The 27,222-nt window shown below is 44.2% G+C and overlaps 1 protein-coding gene across 1 annotated transcript in view; it reads left to right on the top strand.

Annotated features, from left to right (window-relative positions):
* Positions 1-351: 351 nt before the first annotated feature.
* The window catches only part of LOC147462599 (kinesin-like protein KIN-7E, chloroplastic), a 67,500-nt gene continuing 40,629 nt past the window's right edge, over positions 352-27,222 (top strand). Inside the window, exons 1-13 of the mRNA XM_086484458.1 lie at positions 352-1,342; positions 1,431-1,528; positions 18,640-18,729; positions 18,859-18,911; positions 18,998-19,063; positions 21,809-21,862; positions 21,976-22,035; positions 22,167-22,245; positions 22,513-22,580; positions 22,659-22,721; positions 22,804-22,908; positions 22,990-23,094; positions 23,184-23,291. Of these exons, the coding sequence (XP_086340584.1) occupies positions 996-1,342; positions 1,431-1,528; positions 18,640-18,729; positions 18,859-18,911; positions 18,998-19,063; positions 21,809-21,862; positions 21,976-22,035; positions 22,167-22,245; positions 22,513-22,580; positions 22,659-22,721; positions 22,804-22,908; positions 22,990-23,094; positions 23,184-23,291 (1,296 nt within the window). The 5' untranslated portion in view covers positions 352-995. The remainder of the gene's footprint in view (positions 1,343-1,430; positions 1,529-18,639; positions 18,730-18,858; positions 18,912-18,997; positions 19,064-21,808; positions 21,863-21,975; positions 22,036-22,166; positions 22,246-22,512; positions 22,581-22,658; positions 22,722-22,803; positions 22,909-22,989; positions 23,095-23,183; positions 23,292-27,222) is intronic.

Raw genomic sequence — 27,222 nt, 5'->3', positions numbered from 1 at the left:
AGTTTGACTTACAAAATGTTTGCCAAGGCCTTCCTAAAGCAAGGGCACACCTAGGTGTCCTAAATTTAAAGCCACGTAATGCATATGATTACGGGGGCTACAATGCATGAAGGGTACCACTTTCATGTGCTACATTCTTTGCAATTCTTATGGAGCCAACAAGTTGTCCAATGTATAATTGAGGCTTTAACTCGTTGAGGTTTTTTTGGCAAGCTAGCATTGTTGATGCGCCGAACTTGTGCAAAGTGGGACTGGGCTCTAAGGGCAACAATCTCATGTGCAAGGCTGACCCTCGGGTGGATGGAGAATGTTGTGGACAGATGAATTTCAAAGCTTGATGAGGGGGGAAAGGTAGGTGGTGTGACAAAAACAAGCAACCATGGCCAAAAAAGGGAGGTAGGTTTGAAATTACATGGTGGCAGAAATGAGGAGAGTAAAGTGAAAAGCAATTTTTGGAGGGGTCGTCACACTCCCGCCTTCTGCCATAGTCTGTCGCCATAGCCCGTGAAGGCAAAGCACAAACAAAAGAGGAGAGCAGCACCGCACCAAGACGGGGCCCTTCTTCAAGACTCAAGTGTGCTCTTTGCTTCTCCTGGCAGATTAGCCCTCTTGTGGGTGCGGAAGCAAAGCTCCACTTGTCCCTTTTACATCATAAACACGAAACATTCGGACAGACTTGTCTCCCCCCCTCGCCCCACACACACACACACACACACACACACACACACACACACACTGTTTCTCACGCATCCTGGTCTCCTGAAGAATTTGAGATCTGGTGGCCTCGGCCTTGCTCATATTTTGATGCCCTAGCTGGCAAGCTCGATCATTCTGTTGCATTCACTTCTAAGAATCATCTTTTCCACCTTTCCTACTGAAGGCCGGCATTCTCCTACCTAGGTTCCTTCAGCATTCTCCAGAAAGCCGGCATTTTCCTGCAAAGGTCAGTTTGTGCCCATGCAAATTTTGGTCCCTAAGTATTTGCACCACCAGCGATGTCATCATCAGCATCCAAGCCTAGAACAATTTCACCATTCCGGTTTCGAAAACCAGCATCAGTGAATGGCAAACTTCCAGGGCAATCACCTGCTTCAACAGCCTCGTTTGGATCTAGTGCAGTTTCAAGGACTCCATCCCTGGCAGGTAGGTCATCAACACCAGGGAAAGGAAGAGCCTTACCCCCGCCTAATCCCCCAACTCCACACAAGCTTCAATTGAGTTCCAACTCTTCAGTCGGCTCTGGCAGCCCTAACACCCCCACCTCTGAGAGAGTTGATCATTTTGGTGTCCACACCAGAGTTAAGGAGAATGTTACAGTCACTGTCCGGTTTCGCCCCCTCAGGTCTGCTCACATCGAACAGTACATGTCTCATTTTAGAACTTTAGGAAGCAATTCTGTGCTTCTGACATTCCTCCTCATTGTCATTCAGCACGAGAGAGATCCAGAAGGGGGATGAAGTGGCATGGTATGCAGATGGCGACACCACAGTCCGAAGCGAATTCAATGCAGCTACTGCGTATGCATTTGGTATGTGATCCTTCCATCTACAGAATGAGTAATGTCCAGTGTAGTTGCAGTTAACAACCAGGATTGAACCAACACACAATTCATGTACCTATGGTCATAGATGGTCTGGAAAAGAAACACATCTTTTGAGAAAGCATCAAGCTGGCTGAACAACTCGATTCCTCACCATACTCTTCTCATGAAAATTTTCATTAAATGAAGACAGGAGCCGTTTTAAAGTAACTTTACCTAGTGCTTCTATTATCTGTCTTTCTGCCATTTGGTCCTTTTCAAGGCAATGTTACTTATTCTTCTTTTGTAATACAAATTTCTCAAAATTCAGTGCCATTCAATTCAAACTACTTTTTTGCTTTATTCTTTGCAAAAGAAAAAAGTTCTTATGAAATATTTGAGATCAGAGCTTAAGTTGAAGTGGTCTTAATGCTTATTAGATAGGAGCTTGACCAATAGATTCGGGCATAGTTGAAAACCGTTGTTCCAGTCTATGACAAGGGCTGGCTATTTAGGTTTCAATAGCTTCACTATCAATTAGTTGTCGGAATAGTGTTGTTGGATCTTCGGGCATGGATGCAGATACGCCAAATTACAATCATGAGGGGGAGGGATATTAAACGAGTAGTAAATGGGATAGAGATCACAAAACAAACAAGTTGCAAAAGAAAACTAGAATACCATATTTTAAATGCATGGCCAGTGCGACCTGATGTTAATCAGCTAGGGAAACATGGTGGGTTTAGGATATTCATCTTTGGTTACATTGTTGGACATTAGAAATAGATTTACATTATGACTAAAGTGGTTTTTGACAATCACGAGTAAATGTATGAGTTTATTTGGGGATGGTCGGGGTGGGTATGGGAGAAATTTTTTGTGAAGGGTGGCAATGAGGTAGAGGCCACACTGACCCTGGTGTGTGATTCCTTTGGGGTTGGGGGTTGGCAATGAACTTTTAGCCCGCATCAACTTGAACATTTTGGTGTTCTTTAGTTGCTCAAGCCTATTGTAGGCCTTAAGCTTACCAGGTAATCCAAAGAGTGATAATGGCCACGCCTTAGAGCCAACCTGTAGACTAGGTAAACCTAGGGGATTTTGACATTTGTGTCTGTAGTCTTGGGAGCCTGTCTGCAAGACTTGCAGTTTTGAGCAGATTCATTAGATCAATTAGAATTTAGAACTCCTACGCAACTCTCTTTGCATAATTGATGAAGTCAACGACATTGGGTAGTGGTTTAAACTAGTTGCACACTTGTTTGTGGTCATGTATCTACCGGATTTTCTAAGCAAGATGTATACGAGCATGTGCATGTCTTATCAAGTTTGTCGTTGCAGGTACACTTGGTGCATATTTGTAACGCGACACGAGAGGGAATAGATTGTTAAACAGAAAATTGACAAAGTACGTAGAATTAATTGGACAAAATAGAGAATTTGTATTGATGTAAGATAATTACAAAAGGAGCATAGCTCATATCATAACCTCTCGACTGTTAATTGTGGTAAACAATGAACATAAGCAAGAAAAACAAACAGACTATGGAATGTCTGTATACACAGAGACGACATGAAACTACTTCTCCTTCATTGCTTGTACCGAACAAGATTACAAGAGGTTATCTAGGAAGGCTAAATGACATAACTTTCGTGATCCCATGAGACTCCCAAGACAGCCATTTGGATATTAAGAGCAAGATAGACAAAAGTAGACTTTTATCTTACAAATGGGAAATAAGTAGGGAATGGTTAAGTATGCCTTTTACACAGGCACTGCCCGATGTCACGATAGTGACATATTCTTTGTTTTGTATTACCTTCTTCACTTTATTCTTTTGTAGATATGAAGAGGTACAAGATCAGAGACCCCTGTTCTCGAAAGGATGTGTCTCTTTGTCCAAGAGTCGCACCTGTTTGGCAAATAGCCATGCCACTTCAGCGAATGGTTGCACCTTTACGTCGAAGGGTCACGACTCTACAGTAGAGGGACACGACTATTGGCCTAGAGTCATGTCTTTTGACCTATGGTCATGTCTCTTCATCGTGTCTCTTCAGTTTCTATATTAGAATGTCCTTGTAACACATTTCTATCGATCAAACACAGAGTCTTCTGAGTCTTGTCTCTGAATCAAGTTTAAGTTTCTTAAGTCTTAATCATGAGTTTAAGTACTTAATTGAAGATTAGTAACTAGAATCCTTACAATGATATATGAGCAATTTTTTTTCTCGGGATCCAAAGGTTGTGAGCCTCTCATCCTCGCCGCTGAAAGCGTGAAGGAGAGGCTATTGATAGATGTGCAAGGTGAAGGAGTGCAGGATTGGGCTGGATAGAGCGAGGCACAAGTCCAGCAGAGTAGAAGCGCTAGGGATCGAAAGCAAAGAGAGGGAGAGAGCTCGCACGATTTGGGAAAAACTCACTTATGAGTTTTGTGGACTTTTCCACTTTTATTGTTAGTGACTTTAAAAAATGTGGCCAAGTTCAATGTGAATCTGGACAAAGTATAAAATGTACATAAAAAGGGGTTATTTAGGCCTTTAACCAAACAACCTCCCACTTAAAGGCATAAATGACACCTTTAAGTTAACCAACTCCCACCAGTTGTATGTAATGCTCGTGTTGAGCCTTAGCAAGACTCTTGGTGAGAACATCTATAGGGTTATCTTGTGTATGGATCTTAGTCAAGGTGACTAGACCATCCTCCAATACATGTCGTATGAAGTGGTACCGCACATCTATGTGTTTGGTACGTGCATGAAAAATGGCATTTTTGGCTAAATAGACAGCACTCTGGCTATCACAACTTTGGAGTATGAGCAAGCATGCCAAGTTCTTTTGCAAGTCTGCTCAACCAAATGGCTTCCTTTGAAGCCTCTGTTGCTGAAATGTATTCAGCCTCAGTAGTACTCAGTGCCACAATTTTCTGCAACCTAGAACACCAATAGACTGCACCATTAGCAATAGCAAATACATATCCAGTTGTAGTTTTCTTGGTATCCATGTCACTTGCCTTGTCTACATCACAATATTCTTACAACTTTTAAGTAACTTTTGCCATGACAAATATACTTTGATTGCTTGCAAATATCTCAGAATGCATTTGACAGCTTCCTAATGCGCTTTGCCAAGATTCGACATGTATCGACTAACAACTCTCACTGCATAAGCAATGTTGGGACGAGTGGCAACCATAGCATACATGAGAGAACCACAAGCTAATGCATAAAGGATTTCCTTCATTGCTTTCAAGTTTCAATGCCACCTCATCCTTTAGGCAATCTGCTTTGCTAAGCTTAGCGTATGGAGGTAAAGGTACTCCAGAGGGCATTAGCCATATTAAATTTGTCAAGTACTTTTGCAATGTACTTTTCATGAGATAAAAACATCAATTTCAACTTTCTATCTCTTTTAATATGCATGCGTAAAATATGCTCTGCATCACCCAAATCCTTCGTAGCAAATGCTGAATTTAGCTTACGCTTCAGAGCATTGAGATTAGTCTTATGTTTCTCGGTAGCAAGCAGCATGTCATCAACATAGAGAACAAGTATGATGGGACTACCATCTTCATCCCTTTTCGTATACAAACAATGATCTGCATGGCTTCTTTTAAAGCCTTGAGATAGCATAAAAGTGTCAAACTTCTTATACCACTGCCTTGATGTTACGTGCGCACTTCACTTGCGCCACGTGGACACGCTTCTGCCATAGTCTAGCATGAGTCTTAGCTTAGGACTGAGCCTGGCACCTTTGTGAGCCTTTGGTATGATGTGCATGTCTAGGCCAGTCACACTTGCATACCCTCTCTTGCACAAGAACAACCATTTCATCATGCAGGCATTTTACCGCGCGAACCACCTCTTATAAGTCATTTTACTAAAAGTGACTCTTGGAATTCTTTTCGTAAGTTTGTTAGAAAAGTAGGTAGGGCAAATTGCTAAAGATCTATAAAAGAAACCCATTAGGCACTCAGTAGAAGCAAAAGAAGCAGGGACATAAGGAGGCAGGCACCCAGTAGTCAGGCAACACCTCAGCAGGAGCCCTAGCGTTTTCTCAAGAACAAGAAGGCCCAGATCAGCCCAACGTTTTCAGTTTTCAGCCTTGATGCCGTCATAGTCGACACCATTGTCGTCATCAACTTCGTCATCGTCATCGCAGTCCTGGACTTGACGACGACACCATTGTCGTCGTCGTCAACATCATCGTCGTCGACATAAACCAGCAGTACCTGTCGTCGACATCATCGTCTTCGACATAGACCCTGTTGTCGACATCACCGTCTTCGACACAGAAGCGTCGTCGACTTCACCGTCTTCGACACAGCACCGTCGTCGACTTCATCGTCATCGACAAAGACCCTTAGTCATAGTTACCAGGAACGGGAAACCGGAATGGGAACGCGGAACGGGAACGCCGAACAAAATGCCATTCCTTGTTACAGGTACTCACGTTTGAAACACGGAACGGGGATTCGGAACGGGATCTTGGAATGGGAACGGGGAACGAAGACCTGAAAACGGCCATTCCTTGTTACTATGCCCTTAGTACCTCGTCGTCGACTTCATCATCTTCGACATAGACCTCGTCGTCGACCTCCCCTCCTTCGACATAGAACCCGCAGTACCCGTCGTTGGCATCATCGTCTTCAACATAGAACCTCAGTATCCCCGCAGTACCTCAGTACCCAGTACCACAACATTAGTACCCCTTAGCATCAGCATCTCAGCATCCAGTCATTGTAGTAGCATTTGTGCAAGAATAAAGAAAGTACTTGCTCTGGCAACAGAGCAAGGGGGCCCTTGAGGGTTGGGACCCGACATCCTTGTGTCATCTCTTTTCTCTCTCATCATCTCTCTTTCGTTCAGTTCAGTTCAGTTCTTTCAAGTGAAGTAAAGTGTCCCTTGTGTTTGTTTGCGGAGTACTAGATCCGAGCAAAATCCTTATTCTCTTCCGCTGCACTTGACACTTGATGATTGTCTCAAACCACACAGAACCCTTTTCAGTTTGCATACTAGTTCCTCGTGTGTAGGAACTACAAACCCTCGGGTTGTTTCATGTATATGTCCTCTTTAATGTCACCATGCAAAAACGCTATCTTTACATCCATCTGATTCAATTCCAAATCAAGTACCCCAACGAGAGCAAAAGGGACAGGTAAAGTTGTAAGCTTTACAACAGGGGAAAAGATTTCTTGAAAATCAATTCCTTCTTTCTGTGCATATCCTTTTGCAACCAATCTTGCCTTGTACTTGGGTTTTTTATCCACAATCTTAATCTTGTACACTCATTTGTTAGGAAGAGCCTTTCTCCCTTTAGGCAATGGCACAAAATCCCAAGTATTATTCGCATACAAGGATTTCATTTCCTCTTGCATTGCAAGCTCTCACTTATTGCTTGACTCACATGACTTAGCCTCTTTATAAGTAAGAGGTTCACCCTCATCTGACAACATTACATGATGAGGGATTAAATCTCTGCGGTTGTCTTCTCAAACGAGTTGACTTGGGTACTCAATGATCTACATTCTCAGGCAACGGTTCTACATCATGAGGCAACTCATTTTCAACTCTATCATGTTGCTGAAAATCATTTTCAACCAATTCAAGTGGCTGTCCATCCTCATTAGGAGCATCAATATCATGTCCTACCTCTTCTGGCTCAAGGTTAACCAGCTGATTATCAATTTCAGCTTGCGGTAATGCATCATGAGGCTCTTCGTCTACATCAATGGGTGGCATGAAAGACTGAAATCTGACTGTTTTCTTGTTAGTATCAGATTTTGTAGCATGCTTAAGCAATTTTGCCTCATTGAACAATACATCTCGGCTGTGAATTATCCTTCTAAATTGTGGTAACCACACTCTATAGCCCATTTCACCTTCTTCCCCATAACCTAGGAAGACTCCTTTAATGGACTTCATATCAAGCTTTGTTCTCAAGTCATTGCGTACATGAACAAAAGCTTCGTAGCCAAATACTCTCAAATGATCAGAAGAGGCAAGTTTGCCAGACCAAACCTCCTCTTGAATGTCATTTTTCAGCGTACTATTCGGAGAGCGATTGCAAATATGAACTGCAGTTTTTAATGCCTCTCCCCAAAACTCTTGGCGGTGGACAACATGCAACGCACTCTCACATAAAGTATGGTTGTACCTCTTAGACAAACCATTCGAAGACGGGTTATAAGAGACTGTCAACTCCCTTTTAATCCCATTATCACCACAAAAACGCTGAAATTCAGCAGATACCTATTCTCCTCCATTGTCCGACTTGAGACATTTAAGCTTAGCACTCTTTTAAGTAGTGACAAATGCATGAAACTTTTTAAAAGCATTAAAAGTCTCACTCTTATTTTTTAACAAATGCACCCATCCTTTTCTAGTATAGTCATCAATGAATGTAGCAAAATACAATGCACCACCAAAAGACTTAACATGCATAGTGCATACATCCGAGTGAATAAGATCAAGAGGATTAGCTTTGCGAGAGACACCAGAGTAGTAAGAAGATTTCTTTTGCTTTCCATAAAGACAATTGTTACAAAAATCCAAGTTTTTGCCTTTTACATCAACCCTCTTCAGAGAGGAATGCACATCAATATCCCTTTGGCTCATATGGCCAAGTCTCTTATGCCACAATTTTGTATGTGAAGCAACTTCAACAACAACAAGAAACTTGCCAGGCAAAGCTTTACATCGAGGATAGTACAAAGTACCTCTTTTAGACCCTTTTGCAACAAGCATAGAGCTCTTAAGCAACTTCAATGAACCCCCAGTAAAAATGATAGTAAAACCATGTGCATCTAACTGGCCAACAGATAGCAAACTTTTCTTAATGCCTGTTACGAACCTGACATCATTCAATATAAGCTCTTGAACATTGTTAAGAGCCTAACGCATGATATCCATTTGCTCAATATTGCAAGCAAAATTATCACCAAGGTACACCTTGCCATAATTACCTGCAGCATATGTAGCAAAAGTTCCATAGTTACATGGGACGGCGGGTCGGGGTCGGGAACGGGGACGGGATGGCAAAAGTTAGGAAACGGGGACGGGGTTCAGAACGGCAAAAAAAAAAGTTTTTTTTTGGCATTTTTTGACATACACACATGCCACACACATAGAGCATCACTTTGACCATAAATTTACACTAAATAGATGAAAGAACACGAGTCATATAGGTTGAAATGTGCTAATAAAACATCGATGATCGATGGATACAAAATGAGAAGTGCATGCCACAAGGGCTCAAGAGTCAAAAAGCCTAAAGGACTTAGGACAAGCCTGAGGTCTCAAGGATAACAAAAAGTACAAAGGGCTATGTAGTAGGTAGAGTCGTAGACTCAAGAGTCTAGACTCGAGTGATCAATGATCATCAAACTCAAGAAGTGCTCGCCCGTTGAATCTCCATATCGTCGTCGTAGTCGAGGTCGTCAGCGACGTATGAGGGCTCGGGAGGCTCGCATTGAGGCTCGAAGTCCTCCTCTAGCTCCTCCAAAAGAGTATCGGCCATAGATGGATTCTCTTGTGCCATCTCCCACACAGTGAAAGGATCTGCCTTGTGTGTGATGCTCTTGGCAAGCATGCGCAAGTTAGCGCTCACAACCACCAAATCATTGGCCCTATGAACCCCAAGGCGATTCCTCTTTTTAGAGGCAGTGTGGTTGTACACACTCCATAGTTGCTCCAAGCAACTAGTGGTACATGCTTGGCTAAGGACACGAACAACCAAGCGATGCAAATGTGGGCCATCTCCTCCATAGTCCTCCCATCACAAAACCGAGTCAATCTTGTTGCGATCAAGCTGTACATCTACACATCCATAGGAGCCCTTCTTTTGTCTGTAGTTGAGTAGCTCGTCTCTAATCTTGCGCCTAATGTCATTGCTAGGCTCAAGGCGCTCCAATGCAAGCCGCCATCCTTTGCTCACCTCCTTGTCGGTCTCTTGACGCCTTCCTTGAAACTCATGGTCAAGCACATAAGCTGCCGCATGAAGTGGAGAGTAGTATCCATTCCACCTCGACTCACACAAGCCATGAATCTCCGCATACTGAACAGGGTCAGGCACAAGCTTCTCAAGTACCTCTATCATCTGATCCATGGCTTCGTAGACTTTGCCAATGCATGGCTGCAAGCCATCCACCACTCGAAGTAGGTGTAGAATAGGCTTGACCATGGCGTCAAGAGTCTTCACCTCCTCCCACCAAGCGGCGTCGTCGGCCCATTCTCGGCATTTCAATCCTACTGCTGATGTAGACTCCGGCATGGCTTGGAACTCATCACTGAGAAAGAGGCCCCTTAAGGCTCTGCCACATGTAGACAAGCGGCCTAGCATAAGCCAATTGAATGCAAATCTCGTCTCTGAATATTTGAGCAAGGACAAGTGGCTCCTCTTTGAGAATTCATGGCGCACTTTTTGATGGTTGAGCACAAAGGAGACAATTCGAGAGGCGTCACCAATGGTGGGTGAAATCCATGACAAGTTCCCTATGTCCTTGAGGAGGTTATTGAGGCAATGTGTAATGCAAAATGTGACATGGATGCTGGGATACATGCCCTCAATGATAGCTCCGGCTGCCTTATTTGACGCCTCTCCATCTGCAACCATACAAAGGACATTCTCCGGGCCGGTGATCTCTATGGTGCTTGTCCACTCCGCAACAAGCATCTCGGCGGCCTTGCCACTATCGGATGCATCATGTGACTCCACAAAGTACATCTCCCTTCGAGAGTAGGCCACCACCCCGTGGATGAACCGCTTGCGGGTGTCGCTCCATCCATCTACAAGGAGAGAGACGCCATTGGTCTCCCACAAATCCTTTGTTGCTTGGGCCGCTTGCTCCACGACAAGCTTTTCTTTGTCAAGGAGGGTGGTGCGAAGCCTCTCCGATGAAGGTGGCACATAAGAGGAGCCATATTCCCCTATTTTCGTAACCATGGTTCGAAAGTATGGAGACCTATCCACACAAAATAGAGCATGTTGTGTTAGTATGGAGAGTCGAGAGTCGAGAAGTTATAACCCATTATGAATACAAAATGGAAGATTGCAATGTGCATATGCCAAGGGAAACTCACCGCGAAGCATGGAAGGCAATGTGGTCGTGGAAGAAGAATCGGGCAACCGACCTATCCACCTCTTCCTTCAATTTAGGATTCCAATTTTCATTGAGAGTGTTATGGCGATGCGGAACGGAAGAGGACGGTGTAGATGCATGGCTCTTGAAGCTTCGAGAGATGTCGTCAAGGTCGGCTTCCCTTTGCTTTTGCGGTGTCGCCGTGGCGGAGGGATCAACGGCAACAAAACAGCCCCTCTTGGCCGCTTCCGCAACCTCATACATCGTGAGCTTCTTAAGAAGATCCAACCTCTTCTCGGGAGCTACATGAGGGCAAAACTTCACCTCGTGACCGGGTTCATGAAGAAGATGGGCTCGCACTTTGTTTGAACCACCCGTTCTCTTGTATGGGCATAGCTTGCACGTCCATGGTCTTGCACCGCCACCTTTGCCACGCGAGCTAAAGTCGACTTCATTCCACCACGACCACGTTTGCACGGCGGGCCTCCTTCGAGAAGAACCGGCTTGAGAAGTGGAGTTGGCTTGAGATGACATGATGGTGGAGAGACTCAAGAGAGTAGAGCTTAGAAGTTAGAGGAGTTAGAGGAGAGCTTGTGTGGAGAGAGAGTAGAGGAGAGCTTCAAAGTGGGTAGAAGAGGGAGAGGAGAGCTTCAAAGTTCAAACTTCAAAGTGGGTAGAAGAGGGAGAGACTTGAGAGTGGAGACTAGAGTGTAGAGTAGTCAATGGTCATGCTTCAAGCTTGAGCCTTGAGCAATGACTCAATGAGGCTATGAGGCTTGAGCAATGAGCATTGAGTAGAGAGGAAAGCATTGAGTAGCTTGAGCTTGAGGGAAATTGCAAATTGGAATGAGACTATAAGTATTAAGAGGCCCAAGGGAGCCTTTTATAGCCTCCTAAGGGCCAAGGCCCCCCAAAATGTGGCAGTTGGGGCTGCACAGAGCCGTTAAAAACGGTAAAAAACGGTCACTTTTCGGCCTGATTGCAGCCATTCCCGGCCGACCCCGTCCGACCCTTGCCGTTTTGGCCGTTCCCGGTCCGTCCCCCCTGCGACCCGCCCGTCCGGCCCGAAATCCATCTGTCCCACAGCGTCCTCTTCCGTTCCCGGCCCGGTTACGGCTGTCCCCCGGCTCTAGGGCCCGTCCCCCCCGTCCCTTGTAACTATGAGCAAAACACTCCAAAGATGGAGTCACATGGAAAGAGACACCATAATCTACTATCCAAGATTGAGATAGGCCATCATTAGCACTAAGCAATGCATCAATAACATCTTTCTTCGAGATAAGCATGTCTTCTGCATTAGCTATTACCAAATCTGAGGAGCATGAAGCCACAACTAAAATTTCCTCAACGTCTGACAACTCCTCAATGACCACACTAAAGGACACATTCGCATTCTCAGCATCCTTGGAGGAATCACCTGTTGATTTCCCCCTTTCTTCTCATCCTTCTTCTTCTTCTCTTGTGCTTCCTTCTTCCTATCCTGCTCTTTCTTGAAATACTTGCAATCGGGTTTCTTGTGACCCTTTCTGCCACATTGATAGCAAGTGACATCCTTATCCTTTGTTTTGCTCTTACTTCTATTTTGAGTCCTGTTGCCCGCATCACGCTTTTGATTTCTACCTCTTGCATTGTAGGCAGAACCGCCACCTTCCCCACTAGACTTGCGTCTAATCTCTTCCAGGGTGGTCTCGTACGGTCACGTACGTTTTGTCCACGTACGAAGACGTACAGTACTCATCGAACTAGAAAATTTTATTTTGTACGACATGGTTACGTACTTTCAAAAATAAAAACATGCAATTCTTAACCCTAGATTTTACACTTGGGACAATTAGACAATTGGTTATCACAGTGGGGATGTCGTGGTATTTAGTCAATACTATGGAGGATGGAGTTGATGGTTATATTGTCTTGTGGGTGACTACCATGGGTCTATACCTTGCACTTTCCTTTAAGGGTGAATCTGGGCTTATCCTGGATTCATTGAGCCATTGAGCAATCTCTCATGACTCATGAGAGAGCTTGAGAATGACTCGTGAGCTTGAGCCTTGAGTTGGATCATAATGAAGAAGGACAGAGAGAGGGCATCCATATATAGATTTAGAGTGTAGATACTTGTCCTTGAACAAGAGAGAGTTAGATGAGAGAGAGAGAGAGAGAGAGAGAGAGAGAGAGAGAGAGAGAGCCTAATGGAATCCAAGGTGAAGGACCAAAGCAGTGAGAGAGGGAGAGGGAGATGAAGAGAGAGGAGTCTACTGGAATCCAAAGCAATGTGTGTGTGTGTGTGTGAGAGAGAGAGAGAGAGAGAGAGAGAGAGAGAGAGAGAGAGAGAGAGAGAGAAGGCTCAGGGCATGTGGGGGGTGTGTGTGGGGGGGGGGGGATCCTAGGCTAGGTGGGAGGGATCCTATGCCAAAAGGTAACCCAAAAACCTCCCAAAAAAAAGCACAGTCAACGGACTAAAAAACCGGTCAAACGTACTAAAAACCATCGGACGCAACGGACGCCTTGATTGGACGGGACGCCACCGGACACCACCGTATGCCTCGTTCCGTCCGACGGACGAGAACAACCCTGATCTCTTCATTGAGAATAGAGCCTCTCACATTGTCATACGTGAGGTTGGGATTGTTACTCAAGGAGACAACCAGTGTTTCCCAAGTATTTGGCAATGTTATAAGCAAGAAAATATCTTTCAGCTTATCATCAAATTGCTGAAGCACACTGTCTTGCAATTGACTCAATACACCTGTAAAAGCACTCAAATGTTGACTTCGAGTCATCAAGCTGCATATTCACCAATTTTCGCATCAAATGCACCTGGTTCACAAGCATGGTGTTCTCATAATTGGACTTTAACTTTTGCCATATTGCATAAGCAGAGTTCAAACGCTTGATGCTCGTCATAATGTCATCATTGATAACCATTTTGATGTAGGCCATGGCCTTCTTATTCAACCTGGCCCACTCTAAGTCAAGACAAACCTTGCGGCTTATTCTCTTCCAATGCATCTTCACAATCCTTTAAGAAAAGGATACCTTGCATGCATTCTTGCCAGAGGTCGAAGCTTTGACCATTGAACCGTTTGATTTCCATCAAATTTTTAGTGTCAGATGCGGAAGAGGTAGAAGCCATCTTAACTCAATCACAAGTGTGTACACAAGAGAGATGCAATAGGCTGAAAAATAGGAGCAACCACAAGACTTTGCATATGATAGACCTCAATTTCTTTACATGAAACTTTCCAAATCTGAATTTTCAGCTGAATATGCGATTTAAATCCCCTATACTCAGCTTTTCACTCAAATCCTCGCACAAAACATCAATAAATGTGATCCCACAAATTTGGTACACTTGCGTATGGTTGTTTTAACCCGTAATAACCTGTAAATAATCTGTTTTGACCTAAAAACAGCCTGTTTTGGGTTGTTTTGGCAGTTTTGGTGACCTTCTTGACCCCGGAAGCAAAGGGCTTCGCGATGGAAGCAAAATTTGTTGCGGGAGAGCAATATATCTTGCTGTCCAGCAGCCTGCGCAGGGCTTGTTACGGACTTTAGGGCTCTGATACCAGTTGAAAGCGCGAAGGAGAGGCTATCGGTAGATGTGCGAGGTGAAGGAGTGCAGGATTGGGCTGGGTAGAGCGAGGCACAAGTGCAGCATAGTAGAAGCGCTAGGGATCGAGAAAGTAGAGAGAGGGAGAGAGCTCGCACTATTTGGGGAAAACTCACTTATGAGTTTTGTGGGCTTTCCCACTTTTATTATAAGTGACTTTAAAAAATGTGGCCAGGTTCAATGTGAACCTGGGCAAAGTATAAAATGTACATAAAAAGGGGATTTAGGCCTTTAACCCAACAGCCGCTACCCTCTCCCCCCTTCTCGGAGTTGTATGGAAGCAAAAGAAAGGTGGTACACACACCCAAACGAGCATGAGGTAATTTATTCCGCTCCAATTATATAAATAAAAGACAACAATATGGTTGTGTGTGTGGCGTACCCGATGAATTTTGGGATCGTTGTGTTTGTGTCTCTTAGCATGCCCTTTCATTGGGATGTACCCCTTTGTTGGTGCCCCTTCACATAGTAAGGTATTGAACCAGCAGGTAGCATGCCCCTTGTTCTTTGTGTTCACACCCCTTCCTAGAGGATTGCACCCTTTCACAAGCGATGGGCTGAATTTTGAAATCGCTGGGCTGAATTCTGGAAACCCTTTGTTGGTGACCCTTCGTGTGCCTCTTCATCGGGTGGTGTCCCTTCGTGATTGTGCATGCACCTATTCATGTGAAAGGGCAACGCCTCTACCTTGCTCGCACCTTTTCCCCAAGTAGTACCTCTTCCAACTTATACTCGCACCCCTTCACGTGAAAGGGCACAAAGACGGCCGACGGTCACCTTCCCTGGCGCTTGCACCCCTTTCCTCAAGCGACATGCCCCTTTGCGCAATTGCTTTTCCATACGCCGGACTGCTGGGCTGAATCAACGGGCTGCACCTCTTCGTTGGTGTTTTTATGTGTACACAGATCGCTGGCTGTGCTTTAATCGCCCAAGCAAGCCTTTAAATTTTTTTGCCACATCATCACTTGATGCCATGTCACCATAAGTAATAGGCTGACGTTACAATTTACTGCCACATCAGCAGAATAATAAAGCTTCTCAGCAAGGATCATAAAACTTCAGCCTGTGCTTGTATAGAAACAGAGCAGCATAAGCAAAAATTCAGCATGTAACACATTCACAGCAGCCCCTTGTTGACCTAATTTGATCGCCCCCCCTTTGTGGGACATATCCCGGGTACTGCCCGCTCGTGCCCTTTCCCTTGGCGATCAAATTTCAGCAGCCGACGATGGAATTACCGTTTTCAGCCAACGCTAATTTGCAACATTTGGTGCTCCCGCTCTCGTCATCGCTGGACCATGCAACCCCTGTGAATGTGCCATGGCCGATTCTCTAGATGGGTTCGAAGGCTTCGAGTTCATCACGTAACTGAGTCACGTGGACGATATTCCCTTTGAGTTGTTAGTATGTCCGGAGAAGGCGACAACCATATTATGCCCGAGGACTCGATAGCAGTTCTCAAAGCATAGTAACAGGGGACGGAGGGAACGGAGCCTAGAGACGTGGATGCTCGATTCCGGGACGGGGACGGGTGGGGACAAACGGTAGATTGCCTGCCAGGTGGGAACATAGGCAAAACGTCCCGGGGATGACAGGGAACGACAGGGGACTTTTTTAAAAATTTGAAAAACTGATCGTTTCTAACGGCCAGCTCCTCTCCAACAGCCATATTTTTGAACTTTGAAGCACTCACTTCCTGCCTACAGGTAGTCTCCCAATTGCCTGTCACTTTAGGTAATGTGCCGCCAGGAGTCTAATGCGTTTCCGAGTAAAAAATAATGTCTCTTCCCTTAAAGCTATCCTCAAAACACGCCTACATCTGGCAGCATGGAATTGTAACGGATCAATGAAGCTGGTCCCATAGGTCTCAGTCGTCATGTGGTGCGTTTTTCCAACACCACTACTCCCCCTCCCTGGTAGAAAGCAATTTTCCCTTTCTCCCTCCCCGCCTTGATCTTTGGCATCAACTCTTGCATGTGTGCTACCTGTGTTAGAGTGAGGTCAAATACCCATGCGCTTCAAGAGCTCTTGCACTTTTTCTTCTACTTTTCCACCCAATGTCTTTGAGACCTGTATACGCACATGAAGGGCTCTAGTGTTTCTCTTTTGCTCCTCCTCAATTGTCATATTGATGATAGTGGATATCGGTGTGGCTTCAGGCATCTTATCTTTTCCTTTCTTTGCGTCCTCGATCCACTTTTCAGCTTTATTGACCTTCTCTTGTGTTTTGAATAGGTGCTCTGCCCATGAAGAGGTTGTTCGTGCCTTTTGCTCTTCCACTTCACGTAGAGTTTTCACTTGCTCCTTAATGCTTTCGAGCTCCTTGATCATTGGGGGTTGATTTTCTGCCTCATTTGCGGGGGTATTTTTGCAACTTTCAAGGTCCTTAAGTGCTTAGATCAATGCATCCCTTTCATTCATGCGTTCTTCCATTTTTAATTTCCAGGATTCAAACATAGCAAGTGCAGATTGTAATCTTTTCTGCATCATACATTCCATTACATTCACTTTTGCCCTCACAATCGTCTGCATTTCGGCCTTCAATGATGTGTACATCTCGTCCTGCTTACTAAGCATCTCTTTGTCCAATTCTTTCCTCATATCTGGATACTAGCTTTTTTGTAACTTTTCGCATTTGCATACATCTCTTTTTCAATGTCACCCCTCAAGAGGCTCAACTCCGTCTTAATAATTAAATCACCTATACCTTCTCATACATTAAGTCATCGTTGACTCTAGAAAGTTTCTCTGCTCTCACAGAACCTGGCGATAGTGTGCTCTCTTGAAACCTCCGCCTAAATGTCACTTTCGATTTAGGCGGGGTTTCAGAAATGTTATCCCCCACATCGACTGGTTGGTCCATCCGCAAACACCCTTATTGTACCAAGTTTCTCTGCGTGTACTGCAGATGCCTTAGGGGAGAGAGAGAGATGACTCTTGCCACTGCGATAGAAGTTCCCAAACCTCCCTCCAAGGGCACCCCTCTCTATTGTTAGAGAGGTGTTTGCTTTAGATTGCACAAATGCTGCTGCAATGGGTTCTGAATGCTGAAATGCTGATGGTACTCACGGTAGATGCTTGATGCTTGCAATTGCTGAAACGCTGATCTGAGGTGCTGGAAACGCTGATCTGAGGGGCTGAAAATGCTGATTTGATGGGCTGAAAATGCTGAGGTCGATGGCTGAAAAACGCTTGCTGAGGCGGAGGGTGGAAACGCTAGAGCTTTTGGGTCCTTGTGTTGCGGTTCTACTTCCTGTCTTCCAAGCGCCCCCATCACTGCCTTTCTAGCCTCAGAAGGTTGGGTTGAGCAGCACCCTTTATCTCCACTATCTTGAGAAATAAGGCTTAAAAAGTCACTTATTAATAAGTTTGACAACTCAGTAATAAGAGATGGTTCACGTGCAATAAATTGGGTTCACATGCGGTAAATTGCCTAGGCTTGGTACTAATGGTACTTTACGGATTGTGCAATCAGAGGGTATGCAACTATTCTAGAGTGCTTGGATATGCACGTCGTGCGTACAGGCTCACAAAGGTGCCGGAACACTTCCTAGGCTGACCTAAACCCTAGAAGTAGGAGTTACAGCTTGTCCACATGCACATAGGGTTAGATGTGCACGTGACAGTTCTCCCACATGGCAAGACTTTGATAGAGGCACCATGGTGGCATGTTGTAAATGCAAATCAACTATTCAAATGTAAGCAATCGTCTTTGCTCTCGTGCTTGGTGGGTTCATGGAAAGAGGTATTGAAGTTTGCTCATTGGTCTTGTGGAGCCCTTGATTCATTGTCATAGATATGGGCCAATCCCATTCTCTAATGACGATCAACCATTCTTATTTTTGGACATCCAATCATTGGGTTTTATTTTTTCAATGGAAACAATGCTGTATTATTGAGTACCGAGTCTTCCAAGATGCTACTGAGACAGTCTACAGGAGGAAGGACATGATTATACAATAGAGCATAGCCCTAAGGCCAGGTGTGCATGCATATGAGAGGATTATACGATGAATCACTGTGGGGTGTGGAAAAGTTTCAGGTCCCAGGTAGCTCAGTGATGCCAAGGACTAGTTTAAACTTTAGAATCCTAGTACTATCCAGGCAATCCTGTTCTAAAGTCACGTAGTAGTCTTGTTTGGGAGCAGGCTCTTCATCCCTTGTTACAGTGTGGAACGCTCATAGGATAGTTCATATTGATGCCAAGGGCCCGTTTCTAGTATTATTCAGGGCAATTGATTGCTGGCGTGCTGGGTCAAGGAAAGTAGATTTCTGTTAGAGATAATCTTTACCTCTCTTTGGTTTTGTTTTGGTGGTAGGTTGAATGCCTTTATCTAGAATGGCTTGTTTTGTTTTGACTGGAGTAGGCCTTTACTCATCTTATAGTTAAGGGTCATAACCATTAGCCGCTTATTTGTTTTTAATTACTCTGCCAGACCGAGTTTTTGGTCCTGCAACTACAACCAGACATGTGTATGATGCGGCTGCACAACATGTGGTTGGTGGTGCAATGGAAGGAGTCAATGGTGAGCCTTTAATTTGGAGTCTCACTGCACGAGTCTTGCATTTTGTATAGATTACTTTGGACTGACTAAAGCAAGTCCAGAGGTGTTTGCAAAAGATCCCATTGACCAATTTATGTCTATGTTTATCAGGTACTGTGTTTGCGTATGGTGTGACTAGTAGCGGGAAAACTCATACTATGCATGTAAGTTTCATTATTGCATGGAGCCTTTGCCAATGAATAGTTGGATGTTCTTGATCATTTCAAGGTTATTCGGTTTACTGATGCAGGGTGATCAGAAGTCTCCAGGAATTATTCCTCTGGCTGTCAAAGATGTTTTCAGTATAATTCAAGAGGTCTTCTTCTCATCCCTTCCTCATTTTAGAAACTGATCGTATGATTTGTTTTTCTTTAGAAAGGGGTTTTGTATTGTTTGCGCCATGGGTATAAGACTCAGCCTTAAACTTCTTTCCCAAGGTACCCTTTTGCAAGTACAAAAAAGGCTGTGGCACTACCTGTACTTTGTTTGTTTGACTTCTCAAGTATATTGACAGGCACACACTTGTGACCAAAGAGACTCTTCTACTTGCCTCAATTCCAAAAGGAGGTCTATTCTCTGTTGTGTCCTGCTTTTTTTAACTGCCGGTACCTGCTAGTATCGGTTCGTCACCTCGTTCTTTACAATATTCACAAACCTCTTTTGGTGCATCAACATGGAGTGAGCAGATACACCTGTTTAAATACAAATTTCAAAACTCGACATCTTGCAACTGTAACCTTCACTGCTTGTCCAAAGAGATTTGCCATGCATAGCTTGGACAAAAGCTACGGCTATCATCAGTCTATAGGTGCAGGTGTGTATAGAATCTTTTCTAAACAGAATAACTTCACAAACCGATCAACTGAACTCTTATTGCAAACTGGAGGCGAGGAGTACAAGGGCCAGCACTGGTCATTTAAGGAGCGATTGCATGAAATGTGCAAATGCAATTGAGATAGATGAATTACGAACAAGCGAGTCATTAAGTCAAACAATAAGTGGGCGTTTGAGTGCTCCACTTGTTTTTACTAATCAGTTTACACATTCCAAAGAAAGAAATCTTTAATTTAAAGTTACCATGTTGCAAAAAAATTTGACAAAGATTACTTCTGTGAGTCTTTGGATTTGTTAACATTCTATTAGGTGCCATGCATATCGACCATGCCTCACTTAAGCAAGAGGGATGCAACATGCACATTCAGCTCTATGTGCCATGTGGACATGCGCTATCTATATTAGAGCCAAATAAATCTAGAAAACTATGGGAGATTATATCTTGCTTGCAATTTTGTTTACTTTTCAAAGGACTTGCATGGTTGGTTTAGCCTGTCAGATAACTGTGTACAATGAATAACCCTCTTTGAGGTGGTTGAGCTGATTGTAGGTGGGTGCTTGTTACAATATCAGTGGGAGACTGTCATGTAGCTTAGTGTGTGTAAATGCCTTGGCTTTAACCTCGTCTTTATTGCCCAAGCATAGCATGGGATGCACTTTATGTAGGTACTCAGTTGAAGTGCAGTTGTTAAGTCCCGCAAATAGTACTTAAGCAACCATAGCTCTGTTGTTTGGGGGCGTAAGTGTCTGAGGCTGATGTAGTGTTTTCAAGAACAATCTATGGCTCTTGCAGGAGGGGCAAAGGGAAGCCAGCCCTAGTCATGGTGGTCAGAAGCACACTTTGCAAGCAGATTCCTTCACATTCAAGCTGCCATACCATAGCCCCCAAACCTGATGACTGGTAGCCCCTTGCATCAATGTGTTGCTGCAGTTTTATGTGCAGTTTTGAAGTTTGGTGCATCAACAACTATGTGGATGGGTACTCTAGCTTGGGGAAACTAAACACTTGCCATGACATTAAGGGGCATGTCAACATGCACACTAGTTCTGTGTGCCACGTTGACATGCTACTACTACCCAAAGCCATTTTAAGTTTGAAAGCCTAGGGAATCTTAGTCTGGCACCCCTGTGAGCCCGTTTGTGTAAGCAGATCCATTTAGTGAGTATATACCTCTGCATAACCTTGTTTGCTTGAATGCTTTGTACGAGGGTAGTTGGCCGTTTTTACTGTGGCATCATGTAGATCAGGAAAAGTAGGATTCATACCTCCTGTGTTGTACCAATCGGAGTGGCGTGGATGAGATGTTCACCAATGTGTACTGTAAGCTATTCATTTCAGGTACTTTTAACTATTGAATTAAAACTGAAGGGTTGCTTGGGTTCAAGGCTCTAGAACAATCTGAGGGTGTTGAAAAGGGTTGGGATTGCCCATTAACTCAAGTAAGAGAAGAAAAGGGCACATCTGTCCATGCCCCCTTTCGATAGCTGTTCCTCCTAGCCTAGGCACTAGAAAAGGTGAATTGGATGATGAACGGGGCAGCAACCTGTGATGATAGCCTCTCAGATTGTGAACAGCTGCCTAGCCTCGAACATCTGGCAGTAGATGATAGATCTCCCTCCAGATTGGCTTGAACTCAATGGACTACAGATAGTATGCCATGATCAAGGTCTTCCATCAGGTCACCCACGGGCTCGGCTTTTCCTCTCCTCTTCTGGCCTGGTCCTGGATCTGCCATGCCATCGAGTTGTGACACCCTTGCTCCGTGTCATCACTTCTACCGTTGCACGTTGACAATAGAGGCTGTGACAGATTGCCTTTTACTTCATTGCTTTCGCAGTACAAAAACCAATACTATGGAAAGAATGGGGAAGAGTGAACTTTTGAGTCATGCCTAGTTTGGGGCATGAAGCAAATCGAGATGTAGTTGGCATTGAAGCTGTGCTTAAGAAGACGGGTTCTTGCAAAAATGATAAGTCGATGGATTCTATGTAGTCGAAACATACGTTGACCTACTTAAGGATGGAGAAAGTGTTGTGTTTTTTGTATTTGCTATGCTTTGTTGCACGGGTATGCCCATATTTGAGACATTTTTTAGTTCTTAGTATGTTTGTTTCCTGCCCTTCAAGGCATTTGGGAAAGAAGATTGAAAGTATTGACACTATTATTGTGCTTGAAAAATCTTCAGCTAATGGCTAGACATTTATTTCTGCTGAATTTTGTATACAGACCCCAGGACGTGAATTTCTTCTTAGAGTCTCTTACCTGGAGATTTACAACGAGGTCTGTCTGTTTGTTTTCAGTTTTAGTAGTTTTGTATGGATGAAGGCATCATAGAATGAAAGCCCTTCGCCATTCAAATCAGAAATTTGAGTGGGCTTTTTGTTGCTAGTCAGGTAATCAATGACCTTCTAGATCCTGCAGGACAGAATTTGCGTGTCCGCGAGGATGCACAGGTTGGTGCAGACAAAGATTGTTGACTCTATTGTGGAGATGCTTAGAGAGCATGCAATAAATTAGTTGGAGGGGACCATCCCACTGTCTCAGTATCCTTGTCTAATAGGCTGACATCCTACCTACTGTGCAGGGTACATATGTTGAAGGAATCAAGGAGGAAGTAGTGCTTTCTCCAGCTCATTGCCTTTCTCTGATTGCCACTGGAGAAGGTAAATGTGTTCTTGAGTGCTACACTCCAGTAGTATTTCAGACTGCAGATGTAGGACAGGTTCACTCAGATACACACACACATCATGCACGTACGTGTGTGCTTATTCACACACTTTGCAAAGTGCCTATTCCTTGTAACCTGATGCAACCTTGATCTTCTGCAATGTCTTGTCAAAGAATACTGCAGGCTGTCGTGTTCAATGACCAATAACCAAATTGATTACTTTTTAGCTCCTCTTGTCTGATCTGCTTTTGTTGCCTGCTAGAGCATCGCCATGTGGGATCGAATAATTTCAACTTGTTGAGCAGTCGCAGTCATACAATATTCACCTTGGTGGGTGCTCTTGGGATATGAAGTTTCAGAAAAATTTCTCAGTCTGTGTCATTTGAGTTTTTGGATGCTCCTTTGCAGACAATTGAAAGCAGTCCAAGAGGTGACAACTTTAGCGATGAAGAAGTTACTTTATCACAGCTGGTATTTAGCACCTCAATCTAGTATTGTTCAAGTCTTGTTTAGTATTATTAGGAGTTAAAAGCTTACAATTATGTTGTTTTAGAATCTCATCGATCTAGCAGGCTCTGAAAGCTCCAAAACAGAAACCACCGGGCTTCGTAGGAAGGAGGGCTCTTATATTAATAAGAGCTTGTTGACATTAGGAACTGTGAGTACTGTATCTGATTTGTTTTATGGTGTAGGGAAAATATTAAAGGGTGTGCCTTAGCAGTTGGTTTCCTGAATGCAGGTTATTTCTAAATTAACAGATGTGAAAGCTACCCATATACCATACAGGGACTCGAAATTGACCAGGTTGTTGCAGTCTTCTTTGAGTGGGCATGGCAGAGTATCGGTATGTTTGCAGTTTTCAATTAAAAAATTTGATAAGTGAACTGCTACAGGTAATGACATCACCTTAGGTTTCCTTTGTATTTGTGTCAGCTCATATGTACCGTTACTCCAGCTTCCACCAGTAACGAAGAGACACATAACACATTGAAGTTTGCTCATAGAGCAAAGAATGTGGAGATTCATGCTTCCCAGAACAAAGTATGGAACTGTTTCTCAGCTTTATGTTGTAGTTACAAGTTGAAGTACAATAAGTTTTTCTATCTTGCTTGTTTCAGCGTTTGATATGATCTAAGAAGGATTGAGATTATATTTATTTAATTGGCTTTCAAAGTTTCATGCTTGTGTCTGCACCATGATTCTGACGTTTGGCTTATAAAGTTTGTGGGCTCAAGGTTTTCCAAAGCAAGTTCACGTCGCGTGAAGTGTACTCAATGGCGACCATTCGCATTAGGCAGTTATGCTACGATGTTGTTCACGCCCCATCCTGAAGGAACAACTAGTAGAATTCAGTCTTTGAAGCTGGTTAAACGAAGAGCCTAAAACTGGTTTCTGTATATTGTTCTCAAAAACTTGAAAATGGAAGTTCTTCTTACACAACTATACAATACCCAATGGATGTGGTTAATTCCAAGAAATGCTAAGGTACTAATGTCCATGAATATGAAGAAACCTGTCACTTTTTCTCACATAGTTGAGAGTGTAACACTCTTTCTGACTCATACTCACTGTGCTTGTGGTGCATTGAGACAGACCAAACATATGCACTCGTGCCCCGGAGCGCGGGTGCACACACTTAAAAAAATAAAATCTTGAATGAATCTATAAGTGGGAAACCTCAAAGCGAGGAAAACCCATAGTAAAGAAGAGGTACAAATGTCACGTGCACATCTAACCCTATGGGCATGTGGACAAGCTGTACCTACTTCTAGGGTTTAGCTAGCCTAGGATGTGTTCTGGCACCTTTGTGAGTCTGTACGCAAGATGGGCATGTCCAGGCACTTAGAGTGCATACCCTCTGATTGCACAACCCATTAGCATTAGCATCAATACGTAGTACCAAGCATAAGCATTTTCACCGCACAAAACCTGTTTCCCCAACTGCACGTGAACAACCTATTATTAATTGAATGACTATTCAGCTTCCAGGGTCGTGGGGGCATCCATGAGACTGCTCGACCCCAGATTGTTGCACCTATATAAGTGGCCCTTGGGCGCTAGGAATTGGCAGAACACACAGGAGGCAGCAACACTCCTGAGCACCAAGTAGTGGCCACAGTACCAGCGCCCTGGCGTTTTTCTGAGTGGCATCAGCGTTTTTGGCTCAGCATTTTCAGCCAGCAGCAGCGTTTTTGCTTCCTCGGTATCCTGCCGTAGAACCACATCAGATCAACACTTCCTTCATTACGATCGCCTTTCCCATCGCGGCCAAGACAGTGGATCAGTTTCCAGCCAGCAGATCAGTAGCGTTTTTTAGTTTTCAGCCGTTGTCGTGGCCGACGACAGCAGTTCAGCCCAGTAGCCTCACCGCATGTGCAAAATTCCATCAGCATCCCTAGTGTTTTCAGATTTCAGACATTAACCTCGACTTCGTCGTTGTCAAGCATCATAGCATTTAGAACTATTGTGGGGCCCTTGGAGGGGCGTTTGGGACCCCATCTGGTGTCATATCTACTTGAGCTACACCGACATAGAGATAGTCTGTTGAGGAGACATGGAGTACGACAGTCAGAGAGACAGATCACGGATTTCTTCGGATTGAGGGAGCCAGGAGACCAACCACCAGCACAGGGTTGTACCCGCATTCATACCAGAGGCACCCTCATTGACAGGGCGACTGAGCTCGGGAGATCGAGACGACCACGACCGAGACACATGAGCACACTCCATCGACGGAGGCTCCAACAGAGGATCAGAGGCATTCTAGCACGACACCCAGATTGTCATTGAGGGCCTATTCTACATTTTCACATTTCACATTTCACATTTCACACTTCATTTTCAGTTTTCATTTTTTACATTCAATACTTTTTGTACTTGTACTTTAGACATTGTATTAGATTCACCACTTTGTATCTGATGGTCTCATAGGTCATTTTGGCCTTTTGAAGACGTTAATATATCATTTCATTTCATTTCTCTCTCTCGCTCTCTCTCTCTCTCTCTCTTCAAGGCACGGGACCCCACTGTGCCAGGGAACTACCGTACTATTATGATAGGGCACACATTGATACGGTTGTATGCATCCATTCTTGAACAACAACTGAGTAAAAGGGCAGAAAATGAGGGCATATGAGCAACAGGACAGGCTGGATTCAGGAGGGGTTTCTCCACTTTGGACCATATTCTTACACTCAAAGCCATTATTGAGGAGGATTGGGCACATCGGAGACGGATGTATTGTTGCTTTGTGGACTTCCGCAAAGCATTTGACAGAGTGCCGAGGGCCAGATTGATGCACAGGCTATCGAAGTTGGAAGTACCCACAGAGATCATATGGGGGATCATGGTTTTATACGGCTCAGTGATTGGCCAGGTATGTACTCTTGAGGGGATTTCTGACATTGTTCATTCCACTATTGGAGTGAAACAGGGGTGTCCTTTGTCCCCTACACTTTTTGGTATGTATGTAGATGAGGTCTCTGACTACATTGACAGAGAGGGTGACAGAGGTGCTTAGCTAGCAGGGACATGGATCCCTTTATTATTATATGCTGATGATATTGTGTTGGTATCAGAGTCGCCCAAGGGCATGCAGAGACAGTTGGATGCATTGCACAACTTTGCAGAGGATAGTGGATTGTCTGTAAACCTTGGTAAAACCAAGGTTATGGTGTTTAACACCACACCACAGTGGGTCAAGAGATCGGCACCTACACTCGTATATGGTCAGGACACTGTGGAGTACACAGATGAATATACATATCTGGGGGTGGTATTCATGGGACCGAGGTTTACTCTGAGGAGAGCAGCAGAGACTAGACTGTCCAGAGCCTATGCGGCATTGGGAGGGCTAGAGAGGATGTGTCCGCAGGTTCAGTTTCAAGAACCACGAACAAAGCTATGGCTCTTTGATACTCCATGTTCCTCCAACTGTCATGATTCACAGATGGTCCCCAAACTTGGACCACTTTGTATCAACATGGTACTTTTGGGGCTAATACCTCTGGGCACGGAACTATGTCGGGTCGTGTCGAGTAAAATTTAGCTGTGATTTAAAGTTGTAAAGTGTTCTCTCGTGTGTCATGTCAGATTTTTGACTTGGGGTATCTAAGTCTGTTATAGTGGTATCAGAGCACGACCAAATTCTCTTCTATCGAGAAATCCGATCCTTTTATCGCGACACAAATGGATTCAAACGACGAATCCCGCAAGAATCAGATGAACCCTCTTGACACTTCTGAGACGGGAGGCACAAAGGAGCAGATCTAGAGTATGGGCCACCTCGACCTATGGGATATCAATTGATGGAGATGCAGCGTCAACAACAGGTTGATGATTGTGCAAAGCAGATGCTTCAGTTTGCAAAGGATCCTCGATATGCCTAATTTTTGACCCGAAACCCAATTGATGAGGTGCATTCCCATTGGTAGAAAGCTCGATAAAGTCAATCCTCAAAAACTTCATGTCCCACGGATGTTTATTGAAGATGAACTCGAGGACGTTGTCGAAAGACGAGTCAACCAATTGTTGGGGGCAAAGAAGAATCAATTGAAGAAATGCAAGATGGAACTGACTTCCATGGTTACGTGGGCCGAAAATCCTCTTTTGTGAATGCGAGAAAATAGAAGAAGCATGTACGTTTCGGAGGATTGTCCAATTCGTCCTCATCTTCTTCTGACAGCTCGGACAACTCATCCTCTTGTGACTCAAGTGATGAGGATAGAAAGGGCATGAAACGGAAGAAAGAATCAGAGATGATGAGCGCACGGCGGTGTGTGCAAGTGATAGAGCACGTGAGGAAGTGCAGTGTGTGTGAAGAGAGGGGTGGCAAAGGCAAGCAGAAGAGGAAGTGCTAGCAGAAACGATAGGGAGAGAGAGAGGGCACGCCATTGCTGCAGGGGAATAAGTGAGTGAGTAAGTTAAAACTCACATTCCCTTTATTATTTGTATAGGACCAATTTTAAGTTAG

The sequence above is a fragment of the Adiantum capillus-veneris genome, chromosome 2 (genome assembly GCF_014529385.1).
Source record: "Adiantum capillus-veneris isolate H3 chromosome 2, ASM1452938v2, whole genome shotgun sequence".
Lineage (NCBI taxonomy): Eukaryota > Viridiplantae > Streptophyta > Polypodiopsida > Polypodiales > Pteridaceae > Adiantum > Adiantum capillus-veneris.
This window is presented reverse-complemented; position numbering and strand designations above follow the sequence as displayed.